Raw genomic sequence first — 19508 nt, forward strand, 5'->3', positions numbered from 1 at the left:
ACCCCGAGCTATACATAGAAAGGTCAGGTCCTGGTTATGAGCCAAAATTATGTAGATCGCCTCCATTTGTGGATAATGCCGACCAGCATTACATAGTGCCGGCCCTGAAGAATGAGTAGAGCTCGGGGTTTTCGGGTGATCCTGCAGTATATATATAGGCTTAATAATCAATATTTATAATAATTTCGTTCATTTAATTATACAATATAGGAGTTTCTGCCTTAAAATTTTGATTATGAACAAATTCTATTGTATAAGAGAGCTCTTATGATAGATATTATACTAATATTTACCAAAACATATTTATTGAATTCCAGTTTAAAAGTAATTTTACCAAAATCAAATAAAATTTTTTGCCGCGCAAACGATACAATGTGTTAAAAATTTACTAGGCATTATTTAATAATTAAGTAAAGATATAATAATAGATTAGTAATCAGGGTTTGTTATTATTAATCTTATTGTAAATATTGATAATTATGACTCATTATAAGTTATTTTATTAAAGGAATATGATGGAAATTGATGGAAATTAGTATTTATAATTATTCATTTTATTATGATTATGACTCATTATAAGTAATAAAATGTCAAGATTAAATATAATGCAAAATTTCTTATAAATAGGAGTAGTTTTGGACCTATTTATGTTTTCAGAATTACATTATTAATTATTCTTGTAGGTGATTAGAATCCTGGGTTGATTACTGCCTTATTTTTAACAAAGGTGAGTTATTGTGTTCAATTGAGCTTTAATTGCAATGAAGGCTTTTTTACGATTTAGTTCATGGGTCTGTTCACGTATATATATGTCTAAGGTTTTCCAAATATATTTATTTGTCGGGATTCTTTGTGAGTCTAGATGAAATCTGGTATATGTGCCTGAGTAAGCGTGGATGAGCGTTCTGATATCAGCCCAGTAATTCAATAACTCATTTATCTGAGTGATCATAGGATAACCTCTCTTTTATTTCTATTTATAGATCATTATCAATTATTTAATTACCTTCAAGTTATTGTCGTCAAGACCATTGTCATCAAGACCTTTTAAGATTTTTAAAATTTTTTGACTTCATTATTAAATAAAGAAATAAAATTAAATTATATTAATATTTACAAATTTATTATTTTTTTTTTTTAAAAGATCATAACATGTAACTTTTGGATGAAATTTAAAAATTAGTTGACTTCACATTATTAAATGAAGAAATAAAATTATTTACAAAATTATTATTTTTCTTTTTTAAAAAATCAATATAACGCGTAACTTTCGGATGATTTTCAAATACTTAATATGATTTTAAAAAAATATCTCAAATAGAATGTTGATATAATTATTACAAAATGGTATTTTATTACTTGATATTAGTAACATTAATGGCGAATAACTTTGTTCCTTCATCACGATCAGCATATTGTACAATAACGGTAGTTCTTTAAATTATGCAGGGTTTATAATTGTTTAGATACTTGTCTTTGATATGTTAACTAACGACATTATTTCAAATATGTAAAAAAGTTCAAGATGAATTTTGTTATGCCATTATTATTTAATATACTGAATTCCTTAATATTTGATATAAATTGACTCGCCTCTATTTAAAAAATTTTATACATTAATTTTTTTTTTTTGAAAATAATAAATACATAAATTCATCGAATAAAAATAAATATCAAGTGTTGAAGTGTTGAAACATTTTCTATAATTTGTTTAAGTTATACACATAAAAAATTACCATGCAACTATTTAACTTGTAATCGCGATCATGGTTTTAACCGTTTGGGAGTAAAAATTCGGAATTTTTTTATATACCGAACCCCAAAGTTTTTTGAAAGTTCGGTATACCAAGAAAATCACGTAATTAATAGCCCAATTTCGGTCAGAATTAAGATGGTTTTAACATCAATTAATTTAGGCAAAAATTAGGTAGTTCTAATTTTGGCCGAAATTAACTAATTTCAGGCAAAATTAGAAAATCATGTGACTGAGTGAAAATTTTTTAATAAATGGTAAATCAATAAAAGTTCGGTATACGTTATATAAAGTTTATATGATGTTCAGTATATCTAGATGTTTTAAATATGATTATGAAGACGGTTTTAAAAAAAAGTTCGGTTAATCATGAAAGTTCGTTATATCGTTTGTTTGTTATATCGAGATCATCTTGCGGAATCTACTATAATTGATATGAGCACTCAGCTGACTGAATATTTTGCTTTTTGCTTTTTTACTTATTAGGTTTGGCTGTCATAATTAATAAAAAATTTTTTATTGGCTAAATATTAAAATGTACTAAAGTATAAAATATCGCAGCGAGACATAAAAGTACAAAAATGTAATGTAACCAAATAAATCATACTTTTGAATGAATGAATGATATATTAGGCAGTATGGCACAAGTAGATGATTAAACATTTCCTAATATAGTATGAACCGCATTTCTTTATTTTTTTTTTTTTTTTTTAACCAAACTTTATTAATATTATAACAATTATTGAAACACAATTTGTTATAATTTAGACATAATATATCTCATAATAAAGTATCTATCTACAAACTAGTCTAAAATACTATAATTTAATGCATACTTAGAACTTCTAAATTTAACTAAATTATGATACGACCATAAATCAGAAATATCTAAACTAAACCATAAATTTTTCCTATGCTCCATATTTGCCAGGTAACTACCCAGCCATCTTTGTGACACATCATATATAAATTGATTTCTATGTTTACTATTTGACCCTATAGATGGTAAAGAAGATGTCTCTAATTTACAATTCTTTTTCACTATCCTAGAGATACCGACACTTCGTTCCCATTTATTAACCTCCTTACACCTTTCTACCCAAATAACATCTCTCGCTAATATATGTATGTCTCGAACAAACCCTTTAATTGCTGTTGTAAAAATTGGATCACTAATATTTAAATATAGACGTGAATTAATCATACCTTTAATTGCTTCATGAAAAATTCTACCATTAAATATTGAATATGACCGATCATTTAAAATTTGTAAAAGTCTTGCATAATAATTGAAATCCAATCTAAAATTCTGATTATCCAATTTTTCTTTAAGAATTTCAAAAGCTTGATTAATAATTTGTATAATCGATGTTTCATTTTCTTTACAAATCCATAAATGCGTCCATGACTCCATCATGAATTGACATCTTACACATTTGCCACTTCTGTAAACTTCAGGATTTCTTTTATTCAACAGAGTCATTGTAGGTAAAATTTCAAGAAAATTTTTTAATTTGTATGCCACCGTCTTGTTATTAGAATCTGTGATGTCACCTTTATATTCTTCCATTATTATCATATAAGAATTTTTCCAATCAATCTGCGCGTCCAAAATATTAACTCTTAAAGTCCTACTAACATCTAATGACAGCCAAGCCGCTTTATAATATCTTTGATTAAATTCTTTCATAAAATCTCTTGGTGCTTCTTTGATTAACTCTCTTCTCCAATATAAATTATATTCCCATGACATGTCTTCCGGAATATTCAAATATGTTATTAAACTACCCTCCGTCTCTCTTAATGCTAATTTACTCAAACTATCAGCCATTTCATTGCCTAAATCACCAGAATGTCCTTTAATCTTATATACACTTATATTTAAATCTAGATATTTAACCACATATCTTACCCACTTCCAAATACCACTAAATTTAACATTCCAAATTCTTCTCGTTGACCATATACCATTTTTAACCTCCACTAGCTTATCCCATAAATCTTTTACTATTTTACTATCTGTAATAATTTTAACACTACTACCCTTATTTACAATCATTAACGCTGCTACTATCGCAACCAATTCTAATTCCCAAACCTCATAATTTCCTTTTATTTTTAAACGACCTTTACTTAAAATCTTATCCCCATTAAAAATCACCCAACCTATACCATTAACATACTCTTTTTTACTACCATCAGTATAAATTTTTAAATCACTTTGATTTACGTCAACTAAATCTAAATATTCCTTTTCTAATAACCTAAAACCTTGTCCTCCAACAAAACACTTTTCTATAAGCTTAAATCTATTATCAAACTCAATTAAATCATCATACTCTCTACCAATATAAATTTCATTAAATTTTTTCCAAGAGTCCCTTAATATCACATTATTATTATACAAATCATAAACTTCACTAATTAACTCATAACACGCAAAAACTTCTCTTTGATCATTTTTCATTAGTTTATCTTCTAATTCTTTGAACCACCTTGGTATTTTGCCTTTACTACACATTTCTTTATTAATTATTTGCCTAAATTACAAAGGACTACAATAACAAACAAAAGAAGATGTGTAACCGTAATCTTTTATTTGATACGATCTTATTAATTTTCATTAAACTTTATCAATAACTTCTAAATATGTTAGTCTAACGATATATATATATATATATATATATTTTCGATTTTAATTTAGAAAAGCACTTTATTCACTTGAAAATTATTTTTTTAATTAATAAGTATATATAATGTTACGAAGGAGTTTAATGTATATTACATTATGGTTTTTATTTCAATTATTAATTGAAATAAATTGCCAAAGGACACCTTATAATTCGAAACGGCGGGGACATACCGCAACGTTTATTGATAATAAATTATATATTTTGGGTGGTTCCGAGAATGGTGACGCTGGAAAAGATTTTTTTTATATCGATTTTTCTGTCTCAAAATTTAATAGCGAAAGATTTATCAAACATTAATACTGTTCCAGAACATACGTTTGCTACATCTGTGAAAGGTGGTGCAAATAATAATACGCTATTCTTATACGGAGCCTTTTTTATAGATTTGGTTTATACCTTTGATCCACAAACCAATTTATGGAATATTCCAAAGATAATTGGTGATACTTATCGTAGAGAGCTAGTGCCTCGACCCGTATCCGGATCAATCCGGATTGATCCGGATTTTTTTTTTTCGGATATCCGGATTTTCACGGTTTTCATCCGGATTATAAACCGGATGAAAAATATCCGGTTTGACCCGGAATCCGGATGAAATTTTTATTATTTTTTTTTTTATTAATAATAATTTTGCTGATCCATAAAGATCTATATCTAAATGATATTATGGCTAATTATTTTTGCGCCTAATACCAATTTTTTTATTAAAATTTATTAAATTTATATTTGTTATTAAACTTTTTAATACAGTAAGTTTAAGAAGATTTTTCAATTATAATTTATTTATTGAAGTTTGTATCAGATTTGTTTATTTAAATTTATACATTAACAAATAACAAATAATTTTAGATTTCACATTCAAACGTTCAAAAGAAAAAAACTTTATATTATTTTTGTTACAACAAAATAATAATTATTGTTTTAAAATGAAAAATTGTTCAATATTATAAATTTATATAATTATAACAACTTTTTTTAAAATTAAAACTAGTGTTATGTAATTTGATTCAAATGATTCTTTAATTTTTGAAAGAAGAAACAAATCCTTAAAAAATTGCCTTACTAACCCAACACATCTATTTATAGTAATCTTTAGCTGTATATAAAAATATCTTGTTTAAAATTTCATAATTAGTTAATTTACAAAGAAATGTTAAACAATAGTCTGAGACAATGCTGAAATAATATGAAATTGTTTTAAAGAAAAGTATTTAATGAAATTGGAATTATGTAAATTTCGTGGTCTTGGATAATTTTGGCCAAATTTGTAATTCTGGCCGAAATTAACATCACGTGACACCGGGAAAATAGTTTAGCCACCGGGCAAAAAATTTTTTATCGGCTGGCATGAAAATTTAATGTTACACAATTTGTAATTCTGGCCGGCGTTATGAATTCTGGCCAGAATTATTGCCGATCATTTGTAAATCCAATCCGGTTTCCGGTTTCTATCCGGATTATCTGATCCGGATTCAAAATCCGGGTCAATCCGGATATAATCCGGATTTTTTTTTTGTGTAATCCGGATGACGGTTTTCATCCGGGTCGAAGCACTATAGAGAGCACCCTTTGACTGGAATTACAGACAACAAGGGCAAAATGTATTTATGGGGTGGATTGGATATTCGTATGAATGCTATTAGTGATATGCTTATTTTAGATACAGTAAATCTTGTTTGGAGTAAAGGAAGTTTTGCACCAATTATGAGTATGAGATATGCTGCCGTTTTATTGCCCGATAATATATTGGTAAGCAATTCATTTTACAATTTTTATGATTCAAATATTACTTATTATGATGTATGTCATTTATATTCTTGTTCTATTATTTAGATTTACTAGGTTTACAGGTATATAATATTTTTACAATAATTTAAGGTTAAAACGTTGAGATTTACGTTTTATTTCAAAAAAACGTCAGCATTTTTTATTTCTTTGTTATAAACCTTTAGAACATAGAATTTTTATACAGAAATATTTCGGTTCAACTAATTAAACTATTTATTTGTACAGGTCTATATATATGATACAATAGATGATGATTGGAATATAAAGGTAGATTAATAAAATCATCAACTAAATAAATATAAACGAAATTATTGCTTATTACTGTATATATTATTTAAATATAGTCAACTTCAGGAACAATACCTTCTTACAAAAGCGGTTTTACCGCTGTTCTTGGTATGTATTTCAAACAAAAATATCATCATATTATTCAGCATTAAGAACTAAATTAATTTATTTTAACAGGATTAGACGGTCAAAGGGTAATCATTTATGGAGGTTATAGGGATGATGTTACTAAAACTCCTAAACCTGTGGATTCACCACTCTATGAATTAAAATTAATAAATTTTGAATGGCGTATTCCAAAAACATCTGGGCAAACTTTAGCATTCCGTTATGGTCATGTAGCAAATGTAATTGACAAATATATGGTTATTTCATTTGGTAAATATATTTACGAACCACTATTTAAATTAACTGATATGAATTTTAACCAAAATTTAATTATTTTAATAGGAGAAAGTTATAACCGTTCAATTGAAAATGATATTTTATTGCTTGATATTAGTAATGTCAATGAGTATATATGGACGAACGAATTTAACAACTTACCACCAAATAACATTATTGGTGCAATTATAGGATCTTTGCTTGGTTGTTTGTTATTGTCCTTTGTAATAGGTTTTATTAAATACAGACGAGATAAAAATAGAAGTAAAGATGATAATGATCAAGCCGAAAATAATGTTCATAATTACGGACAAGAAATAGTGCAACCACTCAAAAATGAAAAGATTTTTAATCATGGACAAGAAATAGTAGAACTACCCAATAATGACCATATTTTTAATCATGGACAAGAAATAGTAGAATTAACCAATAATGACCATATTTTTAATCATAGTAAAGAAATAGTACAACCGCATACTCCAGAGCCAGTAATCAATAATAATTACAATCATGAACAGGAATCAACTCAAATTGTTTATGATAAAAAGTTATCATTACAATATGTACAAAAACTTGAACAAGAGCTTCAAGATTTGAAACAAATGATTTTACAAAATAATAATCAATCCACTAAAAATTAAGTATTATTTATATTAATAATAAGTATAATTTAAAAAATTAAGAAATTAATTACTTTTTAATAATTGTATGTTCTAATATAATTATTTATTCTGTTCATTTTCACTTTCAATTTCTTTAGTCATCATGTACTGTTTTCTTATTTAGCTATTTCTTTGCTCTTTAAGACAATTTAAGAAATTGAGCTTCAGATTTTATCTTTACTACTACTTATGAAGCCATTTAAAATGTTTGAAAATAAATAAAATGAATTATTAACCAGATTATATTAATTCTGGCTAATTTATAATTATAATTTCTTATTAAATATAACCATTTAAATTTTTAACAAATTAATATACCATACAAGAAAATAATGTTATTTAGTTAAAATAATTCTCTGATTCGAAAGAAAACTTCATTCAATATTATTTTGATCATCTTGATTCATTTCATTAAGATCTATAAAATAAATAAATAAATATATATATATATGAATAAAGCATCAATAAAATAAACCACTAAAGAATAAATATCTTACCTGATTCATCTAATTGGCAATCAAAACCTTCTGAAACTATAAATCGATTAAATTAATATTAATAGAATATTAATTATATAAATTACCAATAAATATAATTACTTACATAATGTTGATTGAATAGCACCTGTTAGAAAATATACAAATAATTAGCAACATAAATAATTTTTCATTAAAAAGTAATTAAATTAAATTACCTAAATTTACTGGTTCTGGAAGATTTTTGAAATTTAAAAGTCTACTAGTATAGATTGCTTGTGGATGTGTTTGAATGTTATTAGATCTTTTTTCACTTGTTCTGTTTAATTTGATTTTATAATCATATTCATCATCAAAATCACTCAATTGCCCAAGTTTTTGATATAATTCTTTAGCAGTTGGTCTATTTTCTGCTTTAGCATCCCAACATTTAGTAATCAAATCTGCAAGTAATTTTGGTGTATATTTAAAAGTATTTGGTCTAAGTCCTTTACATATTTTAATAGCTAAAGCATGATTATGAGGAATTTTATTATAAGGAGTTTCTTCAGATATATATTCATTCATCATTATTCCAAATGAATAAATATCACATGCTTTTGTATATTGATATCCACGTAAAACTTCTGGTGCCATATAAGGTAATACTCCATAAATTCCTTTTTGTTTAACTGATTGCTTTTCATTATTTGCTGGTTGACATATTCCTAAATCACTTATATATGGAGTACACAGACTGTATAAATATTACCTGAGTGAAAGTCTTTGTGAACCTTTCCAGAATTATGAATATCAAGAAGCCCGCTTGCAATGCCTTTAAGGTCTCTAATTTTTAAAGAATATTTTAGACCATTATTCAGATAGTAGTTTCTCAAATTTCCACTATTACAATATTCTAAAACCATTATATAATCCTTAGTATTTGGCTCTTGGGTTATTCCATGGCATTTAATAATGAACCAAAGACAAATCTGAAGATAAGATTTAATCTAACAAAAATATTGAAAAGTGGTAAGCTTTTAATAAATACATAAATAATGCATAAATAAAAAATTTTTGAATAAATTGCATTTCTTATTTTAATTATTTCCTCATCCAAAAATTCTGTACTTATACAAAAAGAATTATCCAAAATTTTAATGCAACTTTTGTATTACCAAACCTCTTCCATTTTTGATTTTCAATATCCCAATATTCAATATATCGTTCAGGCCATACAGCTGAATATATTTTACCAAATCCACCTCTGGTAATATAAGTAATATCCTTAAAATTTTCAAAAGGTATCATCCATTCAAAATAATTTTTACAGTGCACAGCATTAAGTTGTAATTGTTGAATAAATTTATCAATATCTTTATTTCCACTAGTCCAATTTTTAAAGTTATCCACAGATCTTTTAGAATTACAAGGTTGACACCATAGAAATCCTGTGCCAGGTTCATTACATTCTCCACATATTCCATATACTTGTTTTCTTTTTTCTAAGTCATTCATATAAACTGTTTTTTCATCTGCCTCTTCTATTAATTCAGTAGTTGATTTTGATGTTAAATTAAAAACATTTTATAACTCAATTTTATGGAAAATATTTTAATAGTTAGTCTTTTTATTATTTCACTGTATATCTTAATTTTCGTAAATTTGAATCGTTGGTTAAATAAATTGTCAATGAAGTCTATTTTGTGTTATTTTTCTCAAAATTCTTTTATTGTACGCACTTCTGATTTTTTTGATAAAAGAGCAAGATGGTTTGCTCATCATATTCTTCTCAAAGATTGTAATAACTTCGAAGTTTGAGCGATTAAAAATAACAAATTCAGTTATTATTGAAACGCAAATTTATGACTATAATGTGAGAATAATCAGATTAAACAAAATCAGATTTTTTAAATTTTACAAGAAATATAAATAAAATTCCAAATTTTATATCAAATTAATTTGATATAAAAATTCGCTATTTTGGTGTTTCAACTCGATATTTATTAAAGAAATTTTTTTTTTAGAACATTTAATAAAATAATTTTGTGAATTTTAAAAATTTGAGGGATTCCTATTTTTGGAAAAGTGTCAATATTTTTAGTTATACTCATCTGTAACAGCGAACGGTGGATAATTTGCCAAAGAACTTCCTTTTAGATTCATTAAAATTAAACATCAAAAATCGAATGTAATTTGAGGATGATCTCTTTCAATATTAGTAAGCAACATTTTTTTAGGAAATGTAATTGTTGAATCAGTCCGTCTACATTTTATGCTAGTATTATGTAAAAAATTAATTACTATTTTTTAATTAAGCTGTTTCTCTATACTCAAATGATTTATTTCCCTTTGATACCATTCCTTGCGAATTACTGTACTGCAGAGTGCAGATAACCCGAGTAATACAAAATACCTGGTTTAAATATTGTACAATAAATACCTTGGTACAACTTCCATCCTGAGAGTACCATAAAAAAATTAATTATTCAAAAATTTTAAATTTGATTTGTAGTAACTATTAATTATGGTGTATTTTAAGTGGGTACCCATAAAAGGGTGATGTCTTGTACAATGTGGTATGGTATCTCGAAAATGGGGCGCAGCATCAAAGACGAGTGATATATAATTTAGTTGTATGTAAAAAATAACTAAATTAAAATGAAATGATACTAATTATAAAAAGTTAAAATTCATATGATCATCACATTTAAAAGCAGGAAAATTCCTTTTTAGGATTAATTAAAAATGATACTCGTAACATTGAGAATATATACCAAATGAAGCTTTTAAAGATAACCTTATTTTTTATTTTTTATTTTTTATTTTATTCTTTTTTTTTCTGACGAACGAAATGGCACTAAAAAGAATTAATAAAGTTTGTTTATTGCATCATTTATTTTTTCGTAAATTTTCTTTTTTAGCAAACTAGTAACTAATTAACTATCCTTTTTTATCCTTTACATATCTCCTACTAGGAATTGATCGACTTAGGACGTGACCCACCGTCGTCTTGTAGTGCTGGTCCTATCGGAGATGATCTTTTTCATTGGCAAGCGACAATCATGGGTCCTGTAAGTTAGTTTATATATCAAATTTTATACAAATATATAAATGATTCACTCAACTCTGTTTATGTAAACTTTGATTAGTCTGACTCTCCATACTCAGGCGGCGTGTTTTTCCTTGCTATTCATTTTCCTACAGATTATCCGTTTAAACCACCAAAGGTACATTTTATTTGTATAGTTTTGTATACTTTAAACTACATACTTATATGATGTTCATATTAGATTAACTTTACAACAAGAATATATCATCCGAATATCAACAGTAATGGAGCTATAAGCTGGGATATTCTAAGAGATCAATGGAGTCCATCATTTACAATTTCAAAAGGTAAACTACAAAACTGTTGCAATTCTTTTATGTAAGAATTTAATCAATCTTTTATTATTTAAGTACTAGTGTCAATTACTTCATGGTTGACCGATCCAAACCCAGGTATATATATTATTATACTATCATTATTATTCGTCATTTCCTTGATTTATTTCTCTGATTCTTACCAATATAAACAATTAATATTAATAGATGATCCAATTGTACCTGAAATTGCTCATGTATATAAGACTGATCGCACTCGCTATGAGGCTACTGCCAGAGAATGGACTCGCAAATATGCTAGTTAGTATACACTAGTAATTACAATTATATAATATTTTATTTTATTTGCCTTTTAATATCTAATTTTTATTATCTAAACTACATGTTCCACTAGTGTAATTATTTGATCACTTATAAACCGAATAAATATTTTGCCTGCTGGTAGTACTTAAATATCTGTATTTTGAAGTTTTAAGTTTTATAAATTAATTAAATCTTATATTATATATGTTCTATATAACTATTTTTGTTTGACATGAACCATTGTGAAATTGTTCTTTTAAAATAAAATTAATTATATTCGTTAAAAAAATACAAACATTCTATTAAAAGTAAATATATTTTTAATGATAAAATGGTAACGTTGCTTCACAAAGATCGTCTTGTACAGTAATATTCGAAAGAATCGATTGGTCGAGCTTTGAAACATCAAATTAAAATTTATGTAATTCGAATTTGAATCAAGTTTTTAAGTCATCCAATTTTTTTACTTCGATAAGTTTAATGTATTTGGAATAAATTTTACGATTTTAATAATATCATATTGGATAAAAATTTAAATGACATATTTCGGTTTATTGTTATAATTTAATTACGTTTTGAATTTCCTTTCTATAAATTCAGAACACTAATTAAGTAAGTATATAATAGATGTCACTGATAGGTTTTAGACGACGCAAGAGTATTGCATAATTCATTTTACGTAGCAGTGAAATATTTTTAACTAAAATCGTCGGATTAATATTCTTTTTATCAATTATTAGTATTTTTTTTTTTTTAATAATTATTAGTACTTCTTACTAAACGAAATAAAGGCGTAAAAAAAGAATTTTTTGGATTGAAAATATGACCGCAGCATCAAGGACAATAAATGATTTGCAAGAATGTTTTAGTGAAAAAAAATTATTTGAAATTGTTAGTAGTAAATATTCACCTAAATACTTTTTTAAATTAGTATTAGTTTATAATTCATATAATCCAAGATCAGAATTACTTCCAGAAGAATCAGAATCATTTTTTATAAGTTGAAAAAATCGTGTACCACAAAAACAACTTACTTTTATTATTGTTAGTGATAAAAATCCGTTATATGCTCATGATGAAAATAAGAAAATAATTGAAAAATATACTAAATTGGGTATTATTGAATTTTCATAATTTGTACTTTTTTGATCATTTTCTTATAAAATTAAAAAAAAACATATATACAGTGTATATATATATTTTATCTGAAATACGTGTTCTGCTAATAAAATTCTTATTCTCGATATACTGTATGTGTACAATCTTCATATGTTCATTCAACCATATTCAAATTTTCCAATTTTGGTATATTCATATTAAATAAACTATTTACAAAAATGCATCATAGTCTACTTAAAATAAGTATAGTTTTTAATAGAATTAGTATTTACCATTTTGAGAATAGTTTCAGTTTAATAATTAGCTGTTTTTAAACAACTATTGAAAACATGATAATATAAATCTTAGCAATTAGTTGTAAAATGTTAAATACAATTAATTAATAGTTACTCGGCACTTACGGTCACTTTGTGCCGAGTAACTGTTAGGCTTACGTAATAGGTATATTTTTTCATATAACTTAGTAACTAATCACCAAACAGTGAAGGCCTGAAGGGTTGGGTTATATAATTAACATACTTATTCTAGCAATTTCGTATGTCAATTCCCAAACAGGAATTTTGTAAAGAATTCGATCAGTTTTGATTATTGATTTTTTCTTTTTTAGGTTAAATTAATCAAATATAGTTGATGCAATCATTAGCAGTTTATAACTATCATAAATTAACATTTTATATAATTATACAAATTTTACCAATTAATTAAATTTCGTAGGATTTATTAGTCAAAATGTGGCAAAGTTGTTCTTCAGATATATTATCAAAAGGAATCTTAACCAATATTTTTACTGTTAGTTACATCTTTAATACTGTAACCATTGTCAAACTTTTTATTATATCTTAATAACATTTTAAAAATCTTTATTTTTACTGAAATAATAATTTTAAAATTATTAAAATTATTGTAATACGAAATAACATATAAAAATTATAAATAATAACAAGAATAAATTAATTAAACTTACAAAAGGAAAATATCTCCTTCACTATTATTATCACCATCTTGATTAATGTTCTATAAAATTGATAAATTAATAAATAAAATATATATCAAATAAAGAACTAAAGAATAAATATTTTACCTAATTCATCTAATTGGCATTTGATATTATTATAAGATAGGGATTTTTTTTAGAACACTTATTTTTTAAAAAAAAATAATTTGGGAAGGAATTTTTGGAATTTGGATGAATTTTTTGAAAACTATGAATAACGTAAATTGAAAAGGCGTCAATATTCTTGTTTTACCTTCATTTGCAACAGCGAACGGCGAACAGTTTGCCGAAGAGCTTTCTTTTAGTTAAAATGTATTTGAGGATGATCCTTTTCTCCTTTTCATTGGCAAGCGACATTTATTTGTCTGTAATTTTTTACATAATACTAGTGTAAAACGTAGACGGATAGTTCAACTTATCTATTTAATTACTTTATTTCCTGAATACTGTTTTTTAATTAGGCTGTTTCTCTATACTCAAATGATTTATTTCTCCTTAATATCATTTCTTGCGAATTACCGTACTACTCGGGTAATACAAAATAAATATTATACAATACCCTGGGTAAAACTTCCATCCTGAAAGTACCATAAAGAATTAATATATAAAAATTTTAAATTTGGCTAATAGTAACTATTAATTATGTTGAAGTTTAAGTGGAGTACCCATCTGTTAAAGTACGTAACATTTTATCGAAAATGCGGCGCAGTATCAAAGACGATATATAATTTAGTTGTATGCAACAAAAATTAATTAGTATTATAAAAGGTTAAAAATCCATACGATCATGTTACATAATTACACTAATCACATTCAAAAAACAGAAAAATTTTTTTTAGGATTAATTAAAAAATGATACCCGTGATAATGGGAATATTTTACCAAATATGGCATAAATAAGCTTAAATTGGCTTTTAAAGATAACCTTATTTTTTATTTTTATTTTTTATTTATTTATTTATTTTTTTTCTAACGAACAAAATGGCACTGAAAAGAATTAATAAAGTGTGTTTATTGTTTCATTTTTTTTTTTTACTACAAATTTTTAAACTGAGACTTTTGGCAAATTAGTTACTAATTTAATATCTCCTGCTAGGAATTTCACGACTTAAGACTTGACCCACCGCCATCTTGTAGTGCTGGCCCTATCGGAAATGATCTTTTTCATTGGGAAGGGACAATCATGGGTCCTGTAAGTACTTTTTGCTAGTTTATATGTTAAATTTTATACAAATACATACTAACTGTTACTTTATTAGTCTGACTCACCATACTCAGGAGGCGTTTTTTTCGTTGTTATTCATTTTCCTATTGAATATCCGTTTAAGCCACCAAAGGTACGTTTTATTTATATAGTTTTGTATATCTTAATAATTACATACTCATGCATATGTTATTTAAACTAGGTTACCTTTACAACAAGAGTATATCATCCGAATATCAACAGTAATGGAATTATAAGCCTGGATATTCTAACTGACCAATGGTGTCCAGCACTTACAATTTCAAAAGGTAAACTACAAAACTGTTGCAATTCTTTTTATGTAATAACTTAATCAACCTTTTATTATTTAAGTACTATTGTCAATTTGTGCGTTGTTAACCGATCCAAACCCAGGTATATTATTATACTATCATCCTATTCGTCATTTCCTTGACGTTCTTCTCTGATTCTTACCAATATAATCAATTAATATTAATAGATGATCCACTTGTACCTGAAATTGCTCATGTATATAAAACTAATCGCACTCGTTATGAAGCTACTTGCAGAGAATGGACTCGCAAATATGCTAGTGAGTATAGTAACTACATTATAAAAAAATTTATTTTATTTGCATTTTAATGTCTAATTTTTACTATTCTAAATTACATGTTTCACTAGTGTAATAAATTATTCGGTCACTTATGATTCACAATTCATATAAGTATATAAGTAAATTTTGTAAATCTAATGATTATTTGGTTACTTCAATTATAATTTATGAAATCAGATTGATGTTGGGTATACGAATATTAGACATTATTCGCTACCCGGTAGTATTTCCCTCACTTAAGTATGTGTATTTTAGGTTTATAAATTAATTAAATTTTATATTATACATGTTCTATATAATAATTTTTACTTGACAAGAACCGTCGTGAAATCGTTCTTTTAAAATAAAATAATTATATTCATAGTTAAAAATTTACAAACACTCGATTAATTGTCTGGAATGTCTACGCACTTATGAAAATGATCATCTATCACGTGAATTCTGTCCCTCACGTGACGGTCGTGACGTCATCCAAATCGCGCTAAGGTTTCCGTTTCCTAGTAAATAAATGTTTTTAGTGTTAAACTGCTAATGTTGCTTCACAGGGATCGACTTGTACTATTCAAAGACGATTGAGTCGAGTTTTTGAAACATCAAATTGAAGTTAAAAAATACTAGAATATGATTATCTGATTTTTTTTTACTACATGTACGATAAGTTTAATATATTTGGAATAAACTTTAAATATTTAATAATATACTGGATTAAATTTGAATGACATTTCGATTTATTATGATAACTTAAATTACAATTAGAATTTTCATTCTATTAAATTCATAGCAGTTATCAGAAATGTGTCATAGTATACAAAAATTAAGTTTAACTTTTGTAAAAAATATTTCAAATGGATTAATGGATTTAATTTCTGCACAGAAAAATTTAAAAGAAATTAAAGAAATTGGAAATATTACATTTTAATAATGAATATTTGAAAGACTTATTTTTATTAGAAAAATTTCCTGATATCTAGAGGACAGCTTTATACTTATTTGTGGAAGAATACATCACTATTATTTATTGCTAAACTCACAAATTAAAAGAAATTATGTTAGGTTTTGATTTTTTAATAATGATTGTTTTGAAGATTTCGAAAAATTACTTTTCTCTTGAAGTATTCCAAGAAATGAATTATTAATAAAATTATTAGAAAATAATTGAAGAAATTTTAAAGAATTTTATGCTAATGAATTTAGTGCTCTTACCAGGTCAAATCGGGTCGGGTTTGAAGAAAATATTCGACCCGACCTAAACAAAAAAATCAAGACCCGTATGTCACATTTCTTATAACTCGACCCCTGACTCGACCCAAGTATAGTTAACTCGAATAACCCAGATTATTCAAATTTTTTAGTAATATCATCGAGTAGATTTACGAAATTCGTTGAGTTTTAACAATTCAATTAATATAAAATTCAAAATTTTATTAATCAAATCTAAAAGCTTACATGATAAGGTTAGCAATTGAATACAAATTAACTAGTTGAGCTAATATCAACATTTAATGAAGAAGTTAATAAAGTTTTAAATACACAGTTTAATTTGATTGTTTGTTCTAGTTGTTATGTTATAGTATCTTTACTTTACTATGTATTTTTACTAATAGCCAACTACAATGTTAATTTCGGCCGATATTATAATTTGGCTCGTGTTACAGCTGTTTTCATAAGACCTGGGACAAAATAAATTTTTGAACCCGACCGCCGACCCACTCAGTTATTTATTTTACATCAAATCAGGATCACGTGCCCAGCTAAAATACCGGATCGGCGGATCCGGCGGATCGGGTTCAAATATTTAGTTTGTCCCAGGTCTTATGAAAACAGCTGTAATACAGAGTAACAAGGAAATATATGACCCTATTGACCCGACCCGTCGGGTCGGGTCATGCGGGTCACGACTCACGGGTCATTAAAATTATTACAGCTGATTTTATAATAATGATAATATACGACGGGACACAGTCGGGACACCCATTACTTTTACTCCATGCTGAGAGATGATCTGATAGTTTTACCTTATTCTGAACTTTACCGAGTTTTACCGAATGTACCGTCGGTATGTGACTAGATGTCCCGATTGTCCCGTATATTATGAAACCAGCTGTAATACCGAACCGATCTAAAGTCGAGTCGAGTCAAATCAGTTCGTATCTTTCGGAGCACTAAGTAATGATATTAATTAAGTTCTGTCCAAATATTAGGAATCTTTATAATATAATGAATTAGAATCTTTCAAAGTATTTATTAATATTTAGTGAAAAAAATTTGTTTGAAATTGTTAGTAAATTCACCTAAATAGTTTATCATTCATGTGATCCATGATCAAAATTACTTCCAGAGGAGTTAGAATCATTTTTTATAAGTTGAAAACATCGTGTACCACAATATAACTTTCTTGATTATTGTTAGTGACAGAAATCATTTATGAACTCATGACAAAAATATGAAAATTATTAAAAAATATACTAAGGTGTTATTAAATTTTTGTAATTTACACTTTAATCATTTCCTTATAGGAGTTATTTGAATAAAAAAAAATTCTCTGATTTAAAAGTACTAATTTTTTTATAAATGGATTATAAGACGCTTTTTTTAATCACTTTTTGAATGACAATAGTCAGTTAGGTCAGTTATGATCGCCTACTGACCAGTTTGACCTACCACTTAAATTATTAAATTATTTCTAAAAATTTTTAATTATGTATAATTTGCAGATGCAGTAAATATTACTCAGCCGCACGATCACAGCTGAGATGCAAATTTCTGCACCTCCGGCCACATTTTACGACTTAATTGTATGTTATTGTACGGGCGTGCTTGATAATGGTATGATGTGGCACGGAGTGCCACATCAGATCATTATTAAGCACGCCCGTACAATAACATACAAATAATATCATCCACATTTATCATTATCATTATTTAATTAACCATTACAGTAAGACTGATCGGAAGGTATTATACTACATGTTCTACTATTTATAAGTTTCCATGTTTTTCAATATTCCAAGAATTTATTATGCAAAATCGTGTTGAACTAAATATTATAATATCAGTACTTCATCAAATAAATGATCTAATTATTATTCATAAACCTAAGTCAGTCCGTAGTCAGATTTGCATTTAAAAACTAAATATATTTTAATTTTTTTTAGAAATTATTTACATAAATCCGTAATTTCGAGATAAAATTGAATCATCGGTTAAATAAATTGTCAATGTACATGAATTGCAAATTAACAAAATTAATAGTGATATTTATGAGAAATTCATTTTATATTGCTTTTCTCAATATTTGCTTGTGAGTTTCTAATTTTTGATAAAGAACGAGATGCCGGTTTTTCTCATTATATTCTTCCAAATTCTTGAAGAGCTACTTAAAAATATTCATTTATTGATTTATGATTAATACAATCCAAGTATTATTGGCGAACTTAATTATAAACCCACCTTGAAAAAACCTAACATTTATAAATATACAAAGTAAAGACTATAATAACTTTTGAATGATTTAAAATAATTTTTAGTGAATCTAAACGATTACATATGAGAATAATAGATTAAATAAATCCAACATTTTCTGCTTTTAATTTTTCATCAAGAGTTTTTTGAATTTTACATAAATTATAAATAAAATCTTGGTATCAAATATTTTGATATCAAATGAACTTACATCACGGCAGATTTATGAAATACCCTAAATTTGTCCGTCATGTCAAATTAAATAAATATTTGACAGTCTTTTAGTCACCAAATTTCCCAAATTTATTAGTAAACAGTCAAAAATTAACCCTAAAAAATTTTTTTGTACCCCAAATCTTGCGTCTAACCAATTTTTCCGTTACCTAACCAATTTTTCCAGTGT

At 26.2% G+C, this 19508-nt stretch overlaps 4 protein-coding genes across 4 annotated transcripts; 3 read left to right on the top strand and 1 right to left on the bottom strand.

Moving 5' to 3' along the window:
* Positions 1-6045: 6045 nt before the first annotated feature.
* OCT59_001667 (uncharacterized protein) lies at positions 6046-7547 on the top strand (the record flags this gene model as incomplete). The annotated part of the gene is made up of 5 exons (XM_066143986.1): positions 6046-6195; positions 6460-6501; positions 6579-6630; positions 6700-6900; positions 6973-7547. The coding sequence occupies 5 exons, from the start codon at positions 6046-6048 to the stop codon at positions 7545-7547; spliced, it is 1020 nt and encodes a 339-aa protein (XP_065995193.1).
* Positions 7548-7942: 395 nt separating this feature from the next.
* Positions 7943-8614, bottom strand: OCT59_001668 (uncharacterized protein; the record flags this gene model as incomplete). Its single annotated transcript, XM_025330249.2, has 4 exons — positions 7943-7986; positions 8066-8101; positions 8172-8192; positions 8263-8614. The coding sequence occupies 4 exons, from the start codon at positions 8612-8614 to the stop codon at positions 7943-7945; spliced, it is 453 nt and encodes a 150-aa protein (XP_025181514.2).
* Positions 8615-10877: 2263 nt separating this feature from the next.
* On the top strand, positions 10878-11715 carry OCT59_001669 (Ubiquitin-conjugating enzyme E2 1; the record flags this gene model as incomplete). The annotated part of the gene is made up of 6 exons (XM_025323265.1): positions 10878-10901; positions 11002-11097; positions 11176-11253; positions 11317-11422; positions 11486-11527; positions 11618-11715. 6 exons carry the CDS (start codon positions 10878-10880, stop codon positions 11713-11715), a joined length of 444 nt encoding a protein of 147 aa, XP_025181513.1.
* A 3092-nt stretch (positions 11716-14807) lies between these two features.
* On the top strand, positions 14808-15716 carry OCT59_001670 (Ubiquitin-conjugating enzyme E2 1; the record flags this gene model as incomplete). The annotated part of the gene is made up of 7 exons (XM_066143988.1): positions 14808-14831; positions 14923-15018; positions 15086-15163; positions 15233-15338; positions 15403-15444; positions 15530-15622; positions 15712-15716. 7 exons carry the CDS (start codon positions 14808-14810, stop codon positions 15714-15716), a joined length of 444 nt encoding a protein of 147 aa, XP_065995194.1.
* Between the last annotated feature and the right edge of the window lie 3792 nt (positions 15717-19508).

Source organism: Rhizophagus irregularis, chromosome 10, assembly GCF_026210795.1.
Source record: "Rhizophagus irregularis chromosome 10, complete sequence".
In the NCBI taxonomy this organism is placed as follows: Eukaryota; Fungi; Glomeromycota; class Glomeromycetes; order Glomerales; family Glomeraceae; genus Rhizophagus; species Rhizophagus irregularis.